This window comes from Camelus bactrianus, chromosome 7 (genome assembly GCF_048773025.1).
Source record: "Camelus bactrianus isolate YW-2024 breed Bactrian camel chromosome 7, ASM4877302v1, whole genome shotgun sequence".
Taxonomy (NCBI): domain Eukaryota; kingdom Metazoa; phylum Chordata; class Mammalia; order Artiodactyla; family Camelidae; genus Camelus; species Camelus bactrianus.
The window spans coordinates 74,901,593-74,924,946 of NC_133545.1; the positions used below are offsets into that span (position 1 = coordinate 74,901,593).

A 23,354-nucleotide genomic window follows, 5' to 3' on the forward strand; every position below is an offset into this window, starting at 1 on the left:
AAGAGGGCTCTCAAATTAGTGCAGCCAACTCCTTTTCCAAGTCCAAGATGATGAGAGGTTAGTTATCTTCACAGAGTGTGCTGGAATCCACCCGCTCTCCTGAACAGTGCTTTCGGTTAGAAATAGGCTGTGAATTAACTGCCTCTAAGCTTTCCTAAAGCAGTGACTTGGGCTTATCGGTGGAGAGAAAGAAGCAACTTCAAAGAATTTATTAAAGCACTGTCCTCACATGACACAGCTCCCGATGGCTGATAACATGACTGCGGCTGCCAAACTAGTTGGTAAGGCCTAATAATTTATGAAATTGGTCTTCTGAACAGTCAATCAGGAATCCAAGAGGCCATGTTCCAAGCAGCAGAGGGTACTTTGGATGGCATCTGTCATCTTTGACCAAAAGACTGAATTCCCTGTTCATTGTGGGAGGAAGTATGAGTATAGGGCTGGGGGTGTCAGGGGTCTCAGAGGTCATACTGGATATGGGCTGGGGTCATTCATCAAGGGAAGGACTTCCCAGGTGTGCAGAGATTCGTGGAGAAGGGACTATGGATGCTCTATCAGCATCTTCATTCATTACATCCCGCCCAATAGCAGAGTCTTTGAAAATAAAGCACAGAGGCCTGTAGTACACAACACACCACAACACAACACACATACCACTCACTCACCACCCCCCCGCCCAGCACACACTTAGATCCTTCCCAAGATGCGATGGCTCTTTAAGAGTAAAATACTAGGTCTCTCCATCAAATACAGCTGGTAAATTGATCAGGCTTGATATACCTTCTTACGCAAATAACACAGGAATACCAATTAAACCACAAGTAATGCATATCATTACATCCACTCAGACTTAAGTGATTAAAAAAATACTTACGATGTATTATTTTCATTCAGAACACACTGAACCCCTGAACCTCTTCTAATGTCTTTTCCAAGGCTCAGGTGTACCACAGAAACACAGAAGGAAATAAGACACAGCCAATTATAACTCAGCCTCCTCCTGACAAACTCGCAAACTCGCAACTGTATACAATATCCTCCTTATTTCCTGACAAGACAGCTCCTGTTCAGTCCCTAATATCTGAGCAAGAAGGAAGATACAACAGCCATAAACTCCAGAGTTAGCTTGGCATCAGAGTTCAGAAAAAATGTATAACCCAAGGCAGCTTGGAAGTGATTCAAAAACCAGTTTCAGAGGAATCTCCTGGCTGGAATGTGAGCCAGGAGCTTTCCGTAGAAGAGAGGGAAAGCCTACTTACACACAGTCTCCCTGGATGCACCTTCCATGGCCACTGCACATGTCTACGCAGCCGTCCCCAATATACACATTATCTATCGCCCACGTCTGCTGCTTGTCAAAAGGAGCTGGTTGATGCCAACGGAAACGAGTGGCTTGGGACCTTTGAAGAAAAGGAGAAATACAATGAAAGCTGTGGTGGACAAGAGAGCATGTTCTGGTACGTCTGAACAAGTGCGTGGAGGAGTGCAACGCAAACACACGTACATCCCCATTTGTGTCCTCGAAAAAGCGTTCATTACTGCAGAATTCTTTGCCAAACGCTGATGAACAAAACCAAAGCAGACTGAACTGCAATAGCTTGAGAATGTATCTTCGGCCAATGATCTTTCTGATCCTTGTAAAAACAGACTGAAACAGAAACTAAAATCAATTTTAAAACCAGACGTCTCAGGGGGGTAGTGAGCCCTGAATTTTGTGTGGAAACCATGGTTGGGGGACAGCAGGGCTGCTGCAACGCTACATTTGCAAATCAAGAAAAGATGCCCGTCTTTGGGTGGCCACGAAGCCTTTGCATCTGACTTGGGGAGAGGATTTCAACTCCTACATGTTACCTAAGGCCAGACACTTCTGTGCATGGGCGCACTGGTTGGCCTCACACAGCCTTCATAAGGAATTCTCACGAGGAGAAGCCTTAGGAAGACAGTAGGGGTATAAATCAGAGGGATCAACGAAACCCTAGATAACTGGACAGAGAAAAGAGAGCAGGTAATAAGTAAGACCAGACTTATTTTATGTTGATTTAAATGCAGTATAAATAATACCTAAACCGACTCTCCCATTCCAGAATCAGAAATATATTTGCTCATTTGTAGTTTTGGGGAGCATCTTGTTCAGAGACACAAATAAACGTAGCTTTTCAGAGACACTAGATGGCAGTAAAATCCAAACAACGCCTGACGCTCAACAGAGCCTGAACACTAAACCCTGTAGAGGAAATAATTATTAGCCAAACCAAGTCCCCTTTATGGATTCATGCACTTCTGTCATTAAGAGATAACTATTAATCACTTGACTGAGAGGTCTCTGTGTTAGGCAGGACAAAAGACCAAACAACAGCAAGGATTTTAAATTTTCTAATTGAACACATTTATATTAAGTTTAGAAAATAGAAAAGAAACAGAGCCAAGCTCAAATCTTCACTCTAAAAATGAACATCAGTTTACTATTTGTTTACTGAGCGTCTATGCACTCATTTCTCCACACCCCATCTTGCTCGCCAGCTCCCATCTGTTCCTCTCAGCGGAGAAACGTCTACCTAATACCCTCCTGTCACTTCCTATCGCATTTAACTTCCACCCCAAGCTCCTCCTTGGTCCCCGGGGCTCTGCCTGGGCAGAGCTCTCTCCTCTGGTCCCTCTGGTCCCTCAGCTGACTGCTCCTCCGCAGCCCTCAAAGCTCCCAAAACTCTTTTCTGCCTCCTGCCTGCCTGGTTTTCCTTTCTCTCAGCTTGCTTAAACCCTGTGAGTCTTTTAGGTCTCAGAGAAAACGTCAGGTCCTCCAAGAGAAATTTTCTTTCCGATCCCTTTAAAAATTGCATTTCTTCCATAGCTAACTGTTCTTTTCCTCTCACAGTATTTATCACAATTGTAGTCATAGATTTATTGGCTTATGTATTTCTTAAATGTCTGTCTCTTTCTCAGAAGGGTAAGTTACAAGGGAGCAGGGTTCATCCCTTTTTGTTCTACATCATACACTCGGGGTACAGCGCCTCGCAGCAGGTGCTCTGCAGGTGCACGGAGGTGTTCACACAGCAGGCAGTGTGAAGCTGCCCCCACCGCTGTGCAGCTCAGTGGCTCCACTGATCACTTAATTTTTAATGCCTAAGTTTATTAATAGCTACACCTCTTTACAGGCAGCAACATCTTATAAATAACATAGTGGAATACCACATTTCCATAGCACATCATTACTTGGATTTTAATAACAAGTCAACACTCACATACTTATTCTTTCTTTTAGACTATACATTTCTGACGGCCAGGGAATATCTCTGCATCCCTTCAAGGAATATTGTTTTGCATCTTCAGTGCTTGTAGATGGTAGGCAAGTAATAAAATGTCCTTGTTCCCCTGATAGTGTACATATGCTCCATCACCTTTTATTAAAACCCTTATCAACTCTTATTAAAATTGCCTATTTATGCATAGTTTCCTCTGTTGGATTATTCTCTTTATTTATTATCTTACTGTTGCTGACGCTTATAGATGGGGCTTCATAAACCTTTATGGAAAGAACGTCAAGTTGGCAGCAATCAAGCTGACCAGGAAGAATCAAACAGCAGACGTTTTGAGGGGGGGTGGGGGGGTCACTAGCGGTGCCGGCAGTGACCTGATGGCTGTTACAGAGGGAGGAGACCTTCCTAGCAGTTGGGAGGTGATGGGCTGCCTAGCAGGTGGTGGCTTTCTGATCACAGGCTGTGCTGAATCACAGTCCGGGCAGTCACTTCATAGAGAGACCGTACAGAAGATTTCAGAGCCAGATGCGCTGCTGGGGTCATAGCTTTCATGGGGCCTTCTGACCACGGCACTTCCAGTCTGTACAACTCTGTGTCATTCCACAGAAAACAAAACAGAGGGGAACCGTCTGTAGAACGTACGAAAACCGGAGTTGGCCAATGAGAATAAAGACAAGGAAGGGCTCTAATCTGTACTCTGGTCCTAGTAAATTCCATATCCATAGTGAGTAACTTAATATATATAATAAGGGGTTTAAATCAGATGATTTCTAAGGCCTTATCTCAAATGTGATGATTTTATATCTCAGGAATAACTACACCTACCCCATAAAACAGGGGTACATATAATATTATAAGAAAAGGAAACACTTTCACTAAGGGGATACTTTGGAATATAAGGTAAAAATGAAAGTCTGGAAGTAGAATTTCCAGGACTTCTTGTTCCCAGCCCTGTCATGCTTCACTATGTAAAGGGGCCAAATCACTTATGTTTACATGCCGACACTTTCCCGTCTGTAAAACTAGGAAGATGCTGCTTCCCACCTCACAAGGGTGTTGTGAAAATTAATTAGTTCATGTTTACCAAGACCTACAAGTGTCTTGGTGAAGTCCCTCGGCAGGTGTCATCATTTATCCTGAAGCTTCCTTATAATGACGGCCACTACCAGCTGCTGCTTCTTGCAGTTGTGCGGAAAAAATGGTCTCAAAGCAGATTCCTCCTTTTCCCATATCCTTGAAATGTCTCTCCTTGCATCTTTTCTGAATTTATATCATTTCCTCTACATCTACAGCACATAGTAAGTGCTCCAGAAGAGTTGCTTAATAATTAAATATCCATTGCTAAGAAGTTAAAAAATGTTACTGTCAGTAGCATGATTTCCATCACTGCTTTCTCCAGGAACCTTTCCCCACGCTGCCTACACATCTCTGAATAAATTTCAATACACATGTCAATCTTCCCTGTGTGCTCTTTTCTTCAGAACGACTCTGTCTACCTATGAAGTCCTCACTGTCATCATCACCATCAGGAGAAAAAGTTCTTTGATAAAAACAATGTATAATTTTTTAAAAGACTTTTCACTCTTCCCTGATGTTACTTTTACTTTCAAAGAGATACATAAAGTATTTAAGACTAGAAAATATAGCCGACTCTCTGAATCCACCAATGAAGAAGCTGAAGCCCAGCGCCCAAGTCATGCTGATCCACTCGCAAAACTGAGACAAGGATAGTATCTACTGGATCATCGTTACTCTATATTCTCAGTAAGCAAAACCTTCAAACTGTACTTCAACCTATACAAAATAATCCTATTCCTACCATTACCCCTAACTTTGAACAGTTGTTTAGCTGTGGACGCTGCGTTTATCGCTGCTGTACGTGTACGCCAGTCTATCTTGACTTCCGCAATCCAAGATCAGAGTCGAAGCCCTTGGCCCTCTGTGTCTGAATAAGAGGCTCTGCAATGTCTGTCTCCTTTCAAAATGTGTCCCCTATTTGCCTTGCTAGCCAAGACCCTGTCTTTATACTGGGCTTAAAATTTCCTCCATGGCTCTATTTCTCTGTGTTAGACAAAAGTGGAGAATATTCCAAAGAAGATATATAAAGGGCCAATACGTGCATAAAAAGATGTTCAATAGTCTTAGACATTAGACAAATGCAAATCAAAACCACAATGAGATATAGCTTTATACCTACTAGGATGACTATGATTAAAAAAAAAAAGATGACAATTAATAAGTGTTGACAAGGATGTGGAGAGATCTGAACACTTACATGCTGCTGATGGCAATGAATAATGGTGTAGCCACTGTGGAAGACAGGTTGCCAGTTTCTCAAAATGCTGAACGTAGAGTTACCATATGACCCTGCAATTTTACTCGTAGGGGTATACCTGGGGAGTAGCACAGGTCTGCTCAACTGAACAGAGGGTCACAGCCCATGACCTACAGGTAAAAGCAGGCTCCAGAAAGGAGGCATGAACTTTGGTACCAGGAGTGTGAATCAATTACTTGTGAAGGGCTCTAAATGAGGGGGCCATCTGACAGGGGACATAAAGACCCTGCTCTGGGGGAGATTCTGATGAAGAAGACACTGAACTAGGAATAAAACAGGAAGTCACACTTTGGGGTGGAAATGAGAGGATGACTCTTAGAAACTGTTCCGTACAGTTGTCTCATTTCACAGGTGTGAGGACTGCCAGTCAAGGAGGGAGACTTCTACAGCTTCTTAGTTCAGAACTGAACCTAGAACCCGCTGTCTCCTGACGTAGTGCATCGCAGCTGGAGATGTGCTACTGAGAACCCTGGTTGCCCTGGATGGTGGGTGAGGGCTGGAAGACCATAGATTTGGCAGCTGGCAGGGTGCACTTAATACATGCATCACAGATCTTTTGGGAGAAAATTCTCTTAATGATTATAATTAACATTGGGCATTTATAGGACACTAAGTGAGTGCCACATTCGGGGATTTTTAGGTAACATCAGTCTGTCCATGAAAGAAGGTACAATGTCATTTAATTTTCCTTTCTCCTAAATTTCTTATAATACACTGAGGTCTGAATATTGGCATGAGAAGAGAAAATGCTTGGCCTACAGGTTATGACCCCCCACAAATGTGATAAAGGTAAGATAGCATTTGAAGGTGACCTAGATCCATCATGCTACTCTCTGGAACTAGAGTAGAAAGCACACTATAGAGTTAGCAAAAGAAGAATTTAAATGAGCCAATCCACATGGCTTTTCTTTCTTCCTTGATAGAGAACAAGTGGAGAACTTTTGTTGCAATCCTGGTTCAGCCACTGACTTTGTGTCTGTGGGGAAATTGAATAACTTCTCTGTGTCTTAGCCCTTATCTTAAAAAAGATAAGCAGGGGGGCCTTGAGGTTATAGGAGACTTAAGAGCCATATCAACCAATTACATTGACTTGTATCCCAATTTGAAAAAACCTGTAGCACATTTTACAAGACAAACAGGGATATTTGAACACTGAATACTTAGTATTGAATAAAATATTATCATTAATTTTTGGGTGTGATAATAATTTCATAGTTATTTTTTAAAAAGTCCTTTTAGGGACACATGCTAAAATATTTACAGTTGAAATGATATGATGTCTGGGATTTGCTTCAAAATAATGTGGGGGGCAGGAGTGAGTGGTGCTGTTGATGAAGCAAGGTTGGTCATACAACAGTAATTACTGAAGCTTGGTGACGATTATATTGAAGTATAGTATACTATTCTCTATAATTCTGCATGTTTGGATTTTAAATAGATAACAGTTGAGTCAAAAATAATCTGTGGTCCTTTCAAACTCATAGTAAAATTTTGATTTGAGGATTACAAATAAGAAAATGGCTATGCTTTGGTAAGATAAAGTTATATTATCTTTGTTGATAACCATAATTAGTAATGATTATTACTGGAACTACAGTGTTCTGAGTGGGCATACTGAGGGCATCAAATACATTGGACTATCCTTCAAGTAAAAGGGATTTCCTAAAACTTACAAAATACCTTCTAAATGGAGAGTGACTTATATTTAATTGTTAAAACAATCTTAAGAATCTACTGACTACTATATACAAAATACATAAACAGCACAGGGAACTATATTCAATACCTTATAAGGACCTATAATGAAAAAGAATATGAAAAGGAATATATATGTATGTGTATATAAATGACACTATGCTGTACACCAGAAATTAACACAACTTTGTAAATCAACTATACGTCAATAAAAAATCTATATGTAGCATACATACAAAGTATAGTCAAAGACATAGAAAACAAACTTAGGGTTAGCAGTGGGGACAGAGAGTGGAGAGGGATAAATTAGGAGTTCGAGATTTGTGGATACTAACTACTATATATAAGATAGATAAACTACAAGTTTCTACTGTATGGCACAGAGAACCATATTCAAAATCTTGTAACCTACAATGAAAAAGAATATGAAAACAAAAATATGTATGCATATGTATGAATGAAACATGCTGTAGATCAGAAATTGACACAACATTGTAAACTGACTATACTTCAATAAAAAAGAAAACAAAATACACTCAAATCTCAAATTCTCAGATAAACCTTTGGCAACAAGGTTGATAAGTAATGAAGCTTATAGGGAATGCAGAATTTTTGGAAATAGTTTTACTCTGTTGTAGTGGAAATGGAAACAGATTTAATTTGTCTTAACCTAATGCCAAAATATATATTAACATATTCAGTATGTGAAAATCAATAATACCATGGTTTATACCAAACAAAATTGTTTTATGTTCTGAAGTCCTGAGACACCAGCATAAATTTGGTAAAGTAATAGCAGCGATGTTCAAAGTATCAAAATGATGTATGAGAGGATGGACACGTAAGAGAAGTCCAAGGCTTCCTTGACTTGATTGATAAATTTGAACAAGATGTTCAGTAATATGAATGCTGGCAAAAAGTACTTTTAAAAAATACTGGTAAGTTGGAAGTAAAAATGGAGAGAAATAAGAGTAGCAGGGAAAAAGTTTAAATAATCCGTCTTTAAAAAAATGAACTTTTAATTCCCCTGAATATTTCTCCATAATGAACCCAATAAATATTATGCTTAGTTATTTGATTTTCTTACAATAAGACATTTTATTTGCAATTACAGTAGATGGGAACATCATTGAAAAATTCCCTCTCTAAATATGTTTACCTGCCAAAAGGCATAGACCCCTCCAACCCAGCCCATCACCACAATCCTTCCAAAATCCTTTTGTCCTTTCTTGAGCTTATCACCTTTCCTTTAAACTTCCTGCACACACTAAGTAGCTCCCACACTGTGGCTAAAACCACCTGGCTTGCAAAGTGTAGTAGTTAATCTTTCAAGACAGTGGTATCAGTCGGGCCATTAGGGCTAGTAGAAGGGAGTGGACCATCTTCAAACTGTGACTTAAAATAGCCAAGTCACACCTGAGCTTTGCAGTGGCTGCTCCCCGCACCCCACCTTTCTTGGTGGGTTTGGGTTACTGGCCCTTCCCCTGACTCACCCTGGTTCTCAGGTGACATTTCAAGAACTCATGCCACTTGAGCCACCTGTTATTTTTAGATCTGTGGTTAGTAAAGAGGAGGAGGCGGCGGCAGATTCAGATTAGGGGCTATAAAGTTGATTCTGGCATCTTCCAATTTTTTTTCAGCCTCTCTCAACAGCTCCTAGCAGTCTCCCCTCCTATTTCTTCTAGGACCGTATCTCTTAGGCAAGCAATAAAGATGTGGTACTAATACAGTGGTTAAGCTCATGGGCTCTGGGGCCAGACAAGCTGTATTTATTTCCATTATCTTATGGAAACAGTTCTTTTGAAGGTCATTATCTCCTTACTGAAAAACCTAGTACACCTATTGTGAAACTTTTTTCTTCATGACTGTAGATTTTGCCACTGTTGGTCATCTCTTCCTGCTTGGCTTGGATATGACGGTATTCTGATTCTCCCTTTAACTCCCTGACTGCATCCTCTTGACTCCTTTCATAGCCATTTCCACCCATTTTGTTACTAAATTTAGGGATCCTTTCTTGTCTTTTTAAAAGGCTCTTCTTTGGAGAGCTGCTGCAGTTTTATCTCATTGCCTACGACCTCCATGCTCATGGCTCCAAGGTTTGTTATCTTCCTTTGGTGTCCAATCTTCATAGCTTTGCCAGATGGATGTTTCCATCACATTTAATTCAGCATCATTTGATTAAATTTGCTGTACTGTTCCTCCTGGAGTCAGCTTTAGCTCTCTCCCCACTTCTTCTCACTACTTTCTCAGGCTTCAAATTTTAGAGTCATCTCTTGGTGTGTGTAATGGAGAAGAAGTTAGTGACTGAGTTATACTAAGCCTTTCTTTGAACTGTCCCATAATACGTGCCCCATCTTCTCCACGTCAGCTGTAGCCCTGACCCTTGTCACTCCATGTATAGTCATGATCACAACTCCTTTGTCACGTTTCTTTTACTCGAGCCTCTCTGTTCTTCCAATTTTTTTTTTCTTGGAAGAATATTCTCAGCTCAAAACCCACCATAGTTCATTTTCCATACAATCTAAACCCCTCTGCCTTGCTTCAATACTATAATACTTACAATACTTGCTTGGGTTACTGTAAGTTAACCCAACTCTACTAACATACAGCTTTGCACAGCTTCCAGACAGGAGCTCCCTGCTTTAATCAGCAGCCTCCCTGCTCCTCCCAGGCTCATGTGCCCTGTTCGCATTGTTCCCCTAACTGAGGATGGTCTTCTTACCCACCTAAATCCTTGCCATCCTTTGAGGCCAGGGCCCATCTTTTCCATGAAACCCTCCCCAACTCTGGCATTCAACACTGTCTCCCATTCCCCAATGCATACAGCATTTCTGGCCCATTCATCAGTGAGGATACCCTGTACTCAGCACGTATTATTTCAAAGTTGTTTATTCTTCCTAATCAGATTGCAACCTCCTCTAGGGCTGGAATTTAAGACAGAGTCCCACGGCTACCATGGGCTCCCTAACTAAGGAAGACTTCTTAGTGTGACTGAAGTCGATGTCTGATGATAAACTTGCGCTATAGTTAACGAGTGTGATTATGTGGTTAACTCATTAAAAGCAAAAACAACTTACATTTCAGTAAATGTTTACAATGTCACATACACGTCCATGCACATTTATTAGAGTTTTATACAATAAAAAGTATCTTCATTTCTCAGGTGAAGAAACTGAAACTTCAGGATATGAAATGACTTGCTTAGAAGCTCACAGGGTTGCAAAGCTGGAACCACTAAACCACAATGTTTTCCAGCCTTTTTTTTTTCTTTCAAGAAGATCTAATGTCGCTAGCGTATATGGGAGGATTAGAAACTATGATTCTATCTACCCCAATTTATTTGGGTTTTAACAGAGCAATGTCTGGAGCAGAGTGTGACATACCTTGTGGTTTTTGTTGTTGTTGTTTGTTTTTGTTGTGGGGAGGAGGTAATTAGATTGATTTTTTTTAATGGAGGTACTGGGGATTGAACTCAGGTCCTCGTGCATACTATGCACATACTCTACCACTGAGCTATACCCTTCCCCCGTATCTTGTGTTTAGTCTCACTCTTCCCTTCCCAATAAAAAGCACCAGCATCCAATCAGTTTTGCAACTCAGAGACCAGGGAGTCATCTTCACCACTGCCCTTTCCCGCACCGTCTCCTGTCCACTTCATCATTAAGCTCAGTCCATTTTATTGCCTCCATTTCTCTTGGCTTTCTCCACTTCTCTTCGTGTCGGCTACACCCTGATCCAAGCTACCAGCAGTTACTGTCTCTTTAAGAGCCTCCTTACATCTACCTTTATCCTCCCCAATTTGTTCTCCAGTTAGAATAAGCTTTTCTGATTGCAAATCTGATTGCACCTCCCCATTCCCAAGCACTTCAATAGGCATTTTCCCAGCATTTGGAGAACAACCCCCCAAATCTTTAGCACAACGTACGGTGCTTTTCTTGGTCTGGCACCATCCTACACCTCACTCCACTTTCTCTCTCAATGCCTGATCCATTCTTTCAGCATCTCAGGTGTTCCTGTGTGCTCCTACTATAGGCTGCTGTCCCTGCCTGGAACACTAGTCCTCTTACTCTTCTCCTAGTTAACTCCTACCTTCTTTCACATCTTACTTCAATTATCACTTTCTCAAGAAAGTATTCCTTGACCTTCTTGACCAAGGCAAATCTCTCTAGGATGTGTGGTCTCTCAGCACCATGCAAGTGTCCTCCATCACTTATCCTAATTGAATTTCACATTTACTTCTGTGATTACTGGTAGTTTCTGGTTGATACTTTTCTCTCTCACTGGACTAAAAGTTCCTTGAGGCAGGAATAAGTTCAGCCCCCGACACAGACCTAGCTTGTAATTAAATACTTCAAACATATTTGTTTAACGAATGGCTAAATGAGTGAATAATCGTTACTGATGACTACTGGCCATTTCCATTTGATTAATGGTTTGATGTCAATTTGTGGACACCTCACCTCAGTTGACTCTTTCCACCACTTGTGCCAACAATACTGGGATCCTAGCCTTGTTGGTCACACGATGAGTGAGTGGACAAGCCTACAATTGGGACATCGTCACCATCACTCCTAATCTCTACTTAGCACATGGCTTTAAGTTGTCAGCATCATGTTTGTTTATAGTGAAGAACTACAGACTAAAATTCTCAGTTCTGTCCTGGGGGACAACATAAATACTGATGTCCCAATACTTTGCAAATGTTGAAGTAGTAACTTCAACTCAAAACAGACAAACACCATATTTAAAAAGCAAATGGATGTAAGAGCAGATATGGTATAGATGTGCTAACCTGAGTTTGAGACAAAGTGCTCTGAGCCTGGAACAATGTTCTAACAGCAGAGCACCAGGAGAAGAGGGGTCTGGCTTGGGCTCCACCCATGCACATTTCTTTCTGAATTATCCAAAGGCCTTTGTTAGAAGGTAGCTGCCTTTACGACCATAGTACAACATGAGCCTTAAGGGTTAATATAATAAACAGTGGAGGGGGGTTTAGCTCAGTGGTAAGGTGCATGCCTAACATGCATGAAGTTCTGGGTTAGATCCCCAGGACCTCCATTAAAAACAAACAAACAAACAAGTAAACCAACTGCCTATTTTTAATACCATAACAAGAGGAAATGGATACTCATCAGATTTTTCAAATATCACTTGAAAGGGTCAAAATTCTTATGGGTATGTGCAAGAGACAAAAGATAGATTAAAAGATGAGGAATAATTATTTTTCTTGAGTAAAAGACTCAAGGGTATAATGACTAACTGGAATAAATCTTAGAATGTCATTTATTTGCACAATGTTACCAAGTAGCTGGGTAATAATTCACAGAATTTATGACTTAAAAGACTACTGCCTTAATGAAGGTTTTTTTTTTTCAATTTTACTTATTAAGATTGGCTTAATAATTCATGCATAGCAATACCTTTAACGAGCAACAAAATCTCACGTATCTCATTTAAACTTGGCAACTCTGCTGACAGTTAATATAGTCTCGAACCTCCGAGCCAGCAATTGTAGAGAAGCCGTAGGCTGTTAGTAACTGAAACCATCCCATTTATGATAATCTCAAGAAAAGTTTATTCCTTAGATGAATGGCTGAATTTTATGATCATTTGCTAGGAAGATTTATCCATTCTTCATTTGTGGGGAGGCGAGAGAACGATAATGAGCCTGAACTATAACTCCAGTTCCACACACTGCATTGGTTGCTTTGCTTCTTAACGGTAGCAACTGATTACCGGTTTCTACTTGGGTGGTGAAAAGAGAGAGAGGCATGTAACACTACCCCCCCAGGCAAGGTGAATTCCCTGCTTTACTCAAACAGGAGTGAAGCTCCATAGATAATTTAGACTTAACTTCTCCACCAGCATCTACCAGGCAGTTTTATTAAGCCACCATCATTTCTTTTTAGACACAATGAATGAGCATTTACATTTGTTTTTCATATAAAAGAATGCTCCAGAGAATGTCATTCTAAGTGAAGAAAGCCAGAAAGAGAAAGGAAAATACCATATGAGATCGTTCATATGTGGAATCTAAAAACAAAAACAAAAACAAAAAACAAACACAAACAAACAAAGCATAAATACAAAACAGAAACAGACTCATAGACATAGAATACAAGCTTGTGGTTGCCAAGGGGGCGGAGGGTGGGAAGGGATGGACAGGATTTCAAAATTGTAGAATAGATAAACAAGATTATACTGTATAGCACAGGGAAATACACACAAGATCTTATGGTAGCTCACAGAAAAAAAAAATGTGACAATGAATATATATATGTTCATGTATAACTGAAAAATTGTGCTCTACACTGGAATTTGACTCAACATTGTAAAATGATTATAAATCAATAAAAAATGTTTAAAAAAAAAAAGAATGCTCCAGATAATTCTCCAGATACTGTTCAAAATAAAATTTTAAAAGTGGACACAAATTTTAATACACATTCATGTGCTATATCCGTTTACATACCACTCCCTGCTACACTTACAGTAGTCTGACTGACAGAAAATAGACTCCATTTATATCTATGAAGACTTGTCCTCAGCAGAGTGACTTAAATTGGAGAAGCTCACCAATTCAGCCACTGTTTTCTTGCATATGCCATTAAAAAAAAAAATACTAGAGTGAAACGTCATTAAAGGCCTGGACTTAGGGCAAACACAGAACGATGTCGTCACAAAAACTGGTTTCTATTTAAGATCGCCTTAGTAAATCATGCAGGTGGTGTCATCAACAAGCAACAAAATCTCATGTAACTCATGTAAACTGGCTGTGCTGAAATCGGATTTGCCAAATTGTATCACATTTGGGTTCACTACATGCAGAAACACCCATACCTGGTGTAAGGTGGGAGCGGCAGAGTGATTCTGGTCCACTTGTTGAAAGTATCTGACACGAGGACGCGCTGCAGATGGTAGCGACTGCATTCAACGTTGGTGGGCAGGCAGTCCCTTACCAATGGGTGCCATGACAGCCCAAGGTCTACTGAGTATTCCAGTTCAATAGCTGAAGCAGGAAGCATTATTCTGGTTAGACATACTTATCTGCAGATCCAGGAACCATAATTACTTATGTTTGCATATGTTTTAATTTCAACCAAATGTCAATTTGATTTTTCCTCTATACATAGGTTACTTACTTTGAAGTGTTTCCTGATTTTACTGTTTCCTCTGTACATTATCAGTTGTGATTTTTAACTTTCCATATCGAAATAACTTTTCTTTTAAGGGACTAGGACCAAGTGAAACATACAGTACATTTTCCTGAATCACTTTTTATACTGAGAAATTTTCAGAACAATCATAACAAAACTATTGCTTCATATATAGTTACAGCAACAGTAATCATAGTTATAAGATATATATATATACGTTTACTACTTAATCTAATAACTACAGGATAAAATTAGACATAATTTATGTATTACAATAACTATATTTTGTCCATTCATTTAATGATTCACACACAAAAACACAGAACGTAGTAACCATATATTATAATGATTGCTTTTTAAATAGTCAAAAAATTGAGTACCCTTCTCAAAATTTAACCATTCTATAGAAATCCTGACCAGCTGATGTCAGATTTTCTCCTGGTATAGATGAAACTCCTAAGAAACGGCAAAATCTCTTGCTTACATATCCTGCTTTGCTGTGTTATGGACTATGCTGGGAAATCAGGGAGGTAAAAAGACGCGGCTGATGGCCGTGCAATTTGTCCCGAAGCCTGCAGTAAGGCTATGGGTCTGTGGAAGGAGATTTCTTTCTTTCCTTTCTCTTCTTCCAAAACACTCAGCCTATACCCTTTGTTTTATATCTCTCTTCTCGAGTCCCTTCTTAAGACTTTATGAACTACTTCAGCCCCCACCTCCCTACTGAAATTGCTTCCTCTAAGACCATGATTCTGAGTCTTGGTGGCTCACGGAAATCACCTGGGGACCTTTAGAACCTATGATGCCGGAGTCCCACCCCCAGAGACTGGGAGTTCACTTCTGTGGGGCAGGCCAAGGCAGCAGGAGCTTTAAAGTTCCCCAGGGGATTCTCCTGTGCAGCCAGTGTGGGCCCACTCCCTGCTCTAAGGCTCCTGGTGGCCTTTTCTGGTTAAATAAATAACCTGTCTCGGTCTTCATTGTTCTCATCCTCCCTGCTGCGTTGGACGTTAACTGGTTACTCCCTGGTTCTTGAAACCGGCCTTTCTCTTGGAGGACGTAATTCTGAATCTCCTGTCTTACTTCCCACTGACTCCTGTGCTAACAAGCACAGCTACGGGCATCCTTCCAGACCCCGTTTCCGGCCTTTTACTCTACACATATCCTCCTTGGGCTTCAACTAACGTCTCTGTGCCCACATCTCCTAATTTTATGTCTCAAAATTGACTTTATTCATTCAGAAAATGTTTATTCAGCCTGGCATTGCGCTGGACGCTGGCGTATTGTGATGCACAGCATAGACAGAGCCCCTGCTTTCCATCCTGCAAGGCCTCCGCATCAAAGGGTATCTCCACTCAAAACTGTTTTCACCCAGACTAGAGAAAACCTCATCATTTTCCTTCGTAAATAAACACATCTTCTTAACTACCAAATTCCATCAGTGACAATGCATCTGCTCCAGTTTTCTGTGTTCAAAATTTAGACATTATTTTAGAAAATTTCCTCCTCTCTTCTCTACCCACCATGTTCAACAGGTCACCTGGCTTTGGGGTTTGCTTCCTCTTTCCTTATGGTCTGCAGTGTCTCCTAGCAGTTGTCATCCCATTTCATGCCCCATAGAGTAGGTTTTCATCACCCCCGACAGAAATAACCACTGACGCTTCTTGGTTGGGAGTCTTCTCCATCCACCTTCACTGCTCCTGGTTGGTCTCCCTAAAACCACCATGCCACCCCCCTGCACTTGTGCCCTCTTCCTCACGACCTTCTCAAGCACTAATTCCTGTGTTTGCCTCTTAAGGCCCTTCTTCATTTGCTGCCAACTCTGATTCGCCACTTTACTCTTTCATTTTATTATTTAAGTGGTTGCATTGGCCTACGGCAGAAAGGACACGTGACCGGGCTTACGAGGGCAGAGTTTCAGTGCTGGTGCTGCTGCAGGCCGAGCATGACACAACTCACCTCCTTGGTTTCTAACTGATTCCTGTGCTAATGAGGGAGTGAGCATCTAGGACCCTAAAGTCCATTTCTATTTTCAAAATTAGCACTCCACTCTTCTCATTTGATGCAAATAGCGGCTGTTCAGGCTCGTCTGCTCATGGTTCCCCCCAGGGACCAGGAGAATCCCCATCTTACCCTGAGAGCCCGGCCTGGGGTGTCCTCTCTTCTCATCTACCCTTCAAGTTCACTCTAACCATCAACACCCACTTGGGAGTTAGCTTCTTTGTGAAATCTTCCCAAACTTCTTCGATTGGCCATCCATTGGTTATCTCCCGTTGGCTGAACTCTCATTACATTTTGCATCAGTACCACTCCACAGAGCACTTGAGTTAGTCTTTTATTGGACTCTGACTTTCTGAAGCATCCCCTCAACTAGGCTGTACGTAGTGAAGACAGGCCGTGTACCTGATGCTTTTCTAAGTTCCACCTCTACTGAACAGCTTGGTGCTGACTGATTGAGTCTGAGGTAGAAAGAGTACCTCTGGGCTTCCCCCAGCATCTGTCTATTAAGCTCAGACCAATGGAAATATGAAAAATCTGGATTTTGTAGGGCCTTGGAAGTAACCAAATTCTCCAGATTTGGGCCCCTAAGAATCTAAAATGGAACAGGTCCTTGTGAACATTCTAGTTTGGATCCCTTGAAAGAATAGTGATACGGGGTGGTTCAAGATCAGAAGGTGCCCAGAATTCTGACAGATCTGCAAGATCCAGTGAAGGGTTCAAGTGTGCAGTGATGCCAGCTGTTATTGCTCCTAAGATAGGTCTCCATGTGTGTGTAAGGTATGTGTGAACCCATACAACCTAGAAGGTGCAAACTGGTTGCAATCAGGGTGGCTTAAAATATGCTGTGGCCCAAATGGCAGGAAGTATCAGGAAAATTGGGAACAACAAAATTTCACAATTCCTGGGAAATGGAAAGGAGACAATAACTGAACTAATCTAAAGCCCTGTGAATTAAAACCCATGTAAATACAAATGTATGTGTAAATCCTGTTGCTTATTCTGACATTGTGATGAGAATCCTTTAGACTGTACATATGATGCTTAAAACTCTGGATTTACAAAAAGAGATAAATTGGAGGTGATCATTTATTTAAAAAAGAAGTCTTTGTGGACATGTGCTTAAAAATAAGCTCACATTCTGACGCTTAAAAAATAAACTTCTAAAGCTTACTTTCCACACATCATTTTCAAGAATGCAGTTGTGCTTTGACTGAAAGTGCACTTGTGTCTTCTTTACACTCCTACTGGAGGTGCAGTGCAGTCCTTTGACAGGCAGCCTTGGATGCTCATTTAAACACTCTGTCCTCCGCCTGGAAAGGGAATACTTACCGTAGCAAGAGTCTGTGACTGAGCAGGAGGCGGCGAAATCTATCTGTAGGAAAGAATCCTCGTTCACAGCGATGTCTGTGGTGACCACATAACGGGTGCTGGCCTTTTCGATGAAGACCAGGGCATCACCGGTAGAGCCACACACAGGCATCTTGGTGCCCCCGGGGTGAAGCAGCCACTTCCTGCTATCCAGAGTTGTGAAATCATCCTCCAAGACTGTATTCCCAGAAATATTTCCTCCAATAAGAATCTGAAACACAATTTAAAAAAAAATAGTTTTTCAATTTGGTTTCAAAAGATGAGAAAGCTCAGCCCCTTTTGTTTGTTTGCTTCTACCTGTCAGATTGCTCAGAACTGGTGTTACACAGCCAGCATCACACTGGGGGCCTTTCAGAATGCTGCTGCTTATGTGGTCTGCTTGCCCATCTGGCAAGAAGCTACAGAAACAAATCGAACGATTGACAAACCCGTTCACAGCCTCATTGGGCCAAAATGCCTTTGGAAGCGACATGTACCCAAGCTGGGAACACAGAATTTGGCTTCTGTGTGATTATTTTCCACGTAAAATTTCTATTTCAGGACAGTCGTACCCTAAGGCATTTCAGTTCTAATTCTTTGCATGGATTCTACCGTTTGTTAATAGGTTCTTTGAGTTCTATTTGATACGCATCTTATTATGGATGAAGATCCTTTAGAACTGTCCATGAGGATGTTAGGGAGATTTATCTATTTTTTCTTCAAAGGCTAGGAAAGAGGATTTGAACTGCTGCATGTGGCACCAATGCTAATTTGTACACTCTCCTTTTCAGAGAATGACAGCCTCGTATCACGCTTGAGAAAGTCCCTCTATCCACATGGCAGGATCCTCTGTGAGCAGGACCTGGGCCTTCTGCTGCATCCTTTATTTTTATAGGACTGGCCGCTGAAGGAATAGAGGGTGGAAGGAAGGTAAACGACATGCCTAACCTAGCAGTGCCCTTGAATAAGCCACCCAGCTGCGGGTCCTGGGCTTCCTCTACTGAGCAAGGCGTGGGACTACTTGCTTTCTAAAGCCTCCTTCAGCTCAAGTGACAAAATTATCATAGTTAATCCTGAAGGGACTGACCTGGTCAATAACCCAGGGACTGTAGAAGTGTCCATTTTCAGATGGTTGCCACCAGCGGAGGCGAGCAGAAGCAGAGCGGGCTTTCAGAGGTATCTCCAAGGCAATGTACCTGCCCACGTTGCTGGAGTTGCTGAAAAGGAACTCTTGAAGGAGACTCCACGAGAGGCCGCCATTGAGAGAATACTGCAGAAGCACAGGTTGGCTCCGGGGGTCGGGAACGCCTTTACCACATCCCAGTCTCATGAAGAACTGCACAAATCTGACGTGAGTTAAATTTGCTGTAGACTTTGACATCAGACACAAGTGCACGGGGTAATGCAGGGGAGTGCACGGCTTTATGAATATGATGATTTAACAAACCTCTGAAGCAATCATTTCAAAGCCAATTTTTCTTTTTTCATGTGAAAGGGAGTTAATAAAATGTGAAGTCTGAAAAAGGCTATTCTGTACCCATATTTAGATTTCCGCACCCCTCCACAGGGGAGCGTCTGAGGGAAGTGAGCATTCACTGTGCCCTCTGGCTGTTCTGTAAGAAGAAGGGCCAGGTCCAAGGGCTGTCCAAGTTTGTAGTGTGTATGGCTATTCAAGATAAACCTGTATCCTTGTCCTTAGTATCTGAAATTGGAAGAATGGAATTAATGTCATTTATGCCATTTGTTGGCAAAATCGTCCATTCCCAGGTTTTACCAGCAGTCTTTCAGATCTCATATGATTGGTTTTGCAAGACACATTTAAATTCACCAGTTGTAGCCCCTCTTTGTGAAAGGCCCGGCATCTTTCGGAAGAGGTATGTCAAGCCTGAGCCTCTTTTACGTTTTTTGTGCCAGGGGCCGGGGAGCAGGAGTGTGGGGTGGTGGTGGTGCTGGGTGATGCCAGCCCCTGACCGTTGCTAGGTCTGGGATGGATGATACTGGCCACCAAGAACAGTGGTGGCCAGCCAAGGGCAGCCTTCCCAGCTGGCAGAGAGGTGGATAGAGAGGCGGACAGAGAGGCAGCAACCAGCTGGGGTGCCAATGAAAACCAGCTCACATGTTATCTTTGGCAGGCGAGCTGCTGGTGCCTGGTCTGGCTGCTGTGCTAGCCTGTAATGCAGAATAAATTTTATGTGTAACTCAACACACATACCCAGTTATTGTATGTGTGTCAAACATATGAAATACATTAGGGCTTACAGTAAAAATTATCAGTTCTATATATAAAATCATGCATTCTACATGGGTTTCTCTCCTCCACCACCCCTCCATTCACTGGGCATTCATTTACCTCATAACCCTGAGAAAATTAGGATTTTACACGGAGCATTCTGAGGTCAATATATGCAAATCCTACACAGCATGCTACTGAGATGAGATAAATAATGGAGCTCTTAACATTGAATTAATGGAAAAAATACATGGTTAGTGCTTTGTGAAGTTTATATCTACAAAAACAATAGTCATTCACAGAGAAACACTGATAGCATCTTGTCTACTTGTATTGTGAAAATGTTTATATTAATTTGGTTATAGATAAATCATATCAGCATTATTTGGAAAAATCTGATAATTTCTAAATTAGAGAACTCAGTTGCCAATGATAAATATTAAATAAAGAGCAGCAAATTAAGCCATATTCATTAAAATAGAATGGAGATAAATAGACTCTTGCTTTCCATAACTGTAAAATGATTATTTCACAAATAGAATCATATTTTCTATGAAGCACGATCAAATTTATAATTCAATAAATGAAAGACTTAGGAAAAAGAGGAGCATAAATACATTAAAATGTAGTTTAAGTTACTCTGAAATGTTCTGAAAAACAAAACATGGTTTCTTTGTTCACTTGCAAAAATAGGTCAGGGTTCCATTTTGTACATGTTAAACCATATATTTTATTTTCCTGGCTAAGTTTTTGGCTCATCAAATGATCAAGGGATACACATCTTGACAGGACATAATCCTCTGAGCCAGTTTAAAATGTTTGTTTCTGAGTGACTGTGCTTAATTCAGAAAATGAGTGCTTCGAATGTTACGAGCAAATCGTTGGAAAGAAATGCTTCTAAACAATAAGGCTACACTGTAGATGTTCTTAACTTAAATTGCTAATGGATATAAAATCAGTTGTGAATAATTTATGGATATATTGTGTATCAATTCAGCAACTAATTTCTACATAATCCAAGTGCTAATGCAAAGTATTCTGTAGAGGGGAGATAAAGAAGACACAACATTATTTTCTTGGAGTTAAAGTAAGTTAAACATTATCATTTCCTAGTCACCACCTTGCAGAGAACCAGGTGTTAACTTTTGTCTGTTTAGCTGGGTTTCATTTCTGATCCAGTTATTGCACAAATCTCTCTCGGTTTTAGAACGGAAATTATGTAAGTTGTGCCTACATGGAGACTTTGACTAGAGAGAAGCTCAGCATTGCTGGTGGAAGGCCTTGTCCTTGACAACTCTGCTTCTTTCTGATTCGATTACTTTCTGCTACTTTATATTACAATGTGGTTCTTCAACAGCATTTAAAAACGATTAAAAGCGATTACCTAGCATGTGATAAATCCAGATCGCGTGTCATCAACATGCGCAAGCCATCTTCATTGAAAAAGAGGTTGTTTCCACTGGAAAGGATTCCACACTTCCGAGATGGCTTTCCGCCACTCATTAGTAAGAATCTATCAGATTCTAGCTGACCTGAAAATGGAAAATGTGGTTTACTTATGACCCTAATATAGTCATGCATACCTTTTTTTAAAGGAATACAGTAAGTGCTTTGTATAGTTTTAAAATATGAAGTCACAGATTTTGGGGATAAGAGGTGTCTTCAACACTTCTGCTTGTTTGAGTTGTTTAGATTTGGCTGTATGACTTAAGGGATGGGTCTTTTCCTGAGCATCTACGGTGCAGCCACACTGGTCCCTCCTTTCTGCCTCTCTACACTGCAAAAAAAGACACTGGCTAGTCAGAGTGTTTCAGGTCAAAATTAAAGAAGGGTAATGTGACTTTTCCATGGGCTCTTCACTGGGTCTTTGCTGCTGAGAGAACAATATCAGGCAAGCATTACAGAATGTTTTAAGAAAATTTTTCATGGGAGAAATTTCAGTGCAATTTAATGTTTCTTATTAAATAATGTCTTTCAAAATCAGCTTGCGAATCTCTTCAGGTACTCATCTTAGATCTAATTTATTTTTTTGATTGTGGCAAAACGCACATAGCATAAAATTTACCATTTTAACCATTTTAAAGTGAACAACTCAATGGCATTTAGTACATTCACAGTGTTGGGCAACCATCAGTGCCACCTGGCTCCAGAACTTCTTCATAAACCTTGTACTCATTAAACATTCAATCCCCATGCCCCCATCACCCTGCCCCTGGCAATCACTGATCTTTCTGTTTCTATGGATTTGGCTGTTTCAAGTGTTTCATATAAATGGAATCATATGACATGTGGCCTTTTGTGCCTGACTTCTCTCACTTAGCACAATGTTTTCAAGGTTCATCTATGTTGTAGTATGTATCACTATTTTATTCCTTTTCATGGCTGAATAATATTCCATTGCATTGATATACCTAATCTAATTTTAAAATGTACCTTAAAAATCATAGCTATATTATAATAATTTTACAGACAACTTGGGAAAAGGAAAAAAAATCTTTTAATCCCACTATTCTAACAAATATAGCTATTACATTTGTTTAAGACTTTATCTTATGAGAATGTTTTTCCATACTTTTATCAGAGCACATATCCAATGGATATACAATTGTGAATAATTTCAATCATTACAGCACATACATTTTTCTATGTTGTAATATATCTTCATACATAATGACATTAGATTCTAGGTATAACCAAGGTTTAGAAAGTGACAAAAGGCTGTTTAATGAGTTGGTGATAAAGCAATGACAAGAATTTATATTTCTGAAAACTTGTTCCTTCCACTCAAGATTAACCCTCTATAGACAGCTTCCAAAATTACCCTTGATTAGAAATTACATGGGATAGAAAAAGTGGCAAAAATAGCCTTAGTTTTTCTCAATTACCATCTTGTTCGCTCTTACTGACCATTGTTTCAAAAATGAAACACAGTGAAATTCAGAACTACATCAAGGCATGGGTGGTCCCAAATGTAATGATAAATAATGAAATTTTACAGTGGAATTTAATGATTACTTCTATATTACAAACTGTGCTTAATGTGTAAGTTCTTTCACAAAGTGACATAGATTTTATAAGAAAAGATTACCTTCAAAATCATCCTTGAGAAAATCAGGATTTTTGGTGCTTATTTTACAGGTTGGACCTGAGTAGCCAGGATCACATATACACTTGGTTCCATTGATACAACTCCCATGTCCATTACACATTTCTTCACATTGGGGACCAATATAGACATTATCAACAGCCCATGTCACTGGCTGAGAGCCAGCAGGATAAAATCCTTGGTACCATCTGAAACGCACAGAGCTGGGAAAGAGATACAAATTTTTCAAAATCAA

The 23,354-nt window shown here is 40.5% G+C and overlaps 1 protein-coding gene across 1 annotated transcript in view; it reads right to left on the bottom strand.

Annotated features, from left to right (window-relative positions):
• The window catches only part of RELN (reelin), a 444,588-nt gene that overhangs the window by 40,251 nt on the left and 380,983 nt on the right, over window positions 1–23,354 (bottom strand). The window contains exons 42-47 of the mRNA XM_010946673.3: window positions 23,102–23,322; window positions 21,398–21,545; window positions 18,871–19,129; window positions 17,766–18,015; window positions 14,125–14,293; window positions 1,260–1,400 (exon numbers count right to left, since the gene is read on the bottom strand). Coding sequence (XP_010944975.2) covers window positions 1,260–1,400; window positions 14,125–14,293; window positions 17,766–18,015; window positions 18,871–19,129; window positions 21,398–21,545; window positions 23,102–23,322 — 1,188 coding nt within the window. The remainder of the gene's footprint in view (window positions 1–1,259; window positions 1,401–14,124; window positions 14,294–17,765; window positions 18,016–18,870; window positions 19,130–21,397; window positions 21,546–23,101; window positions 23,323–23,354) is intronic.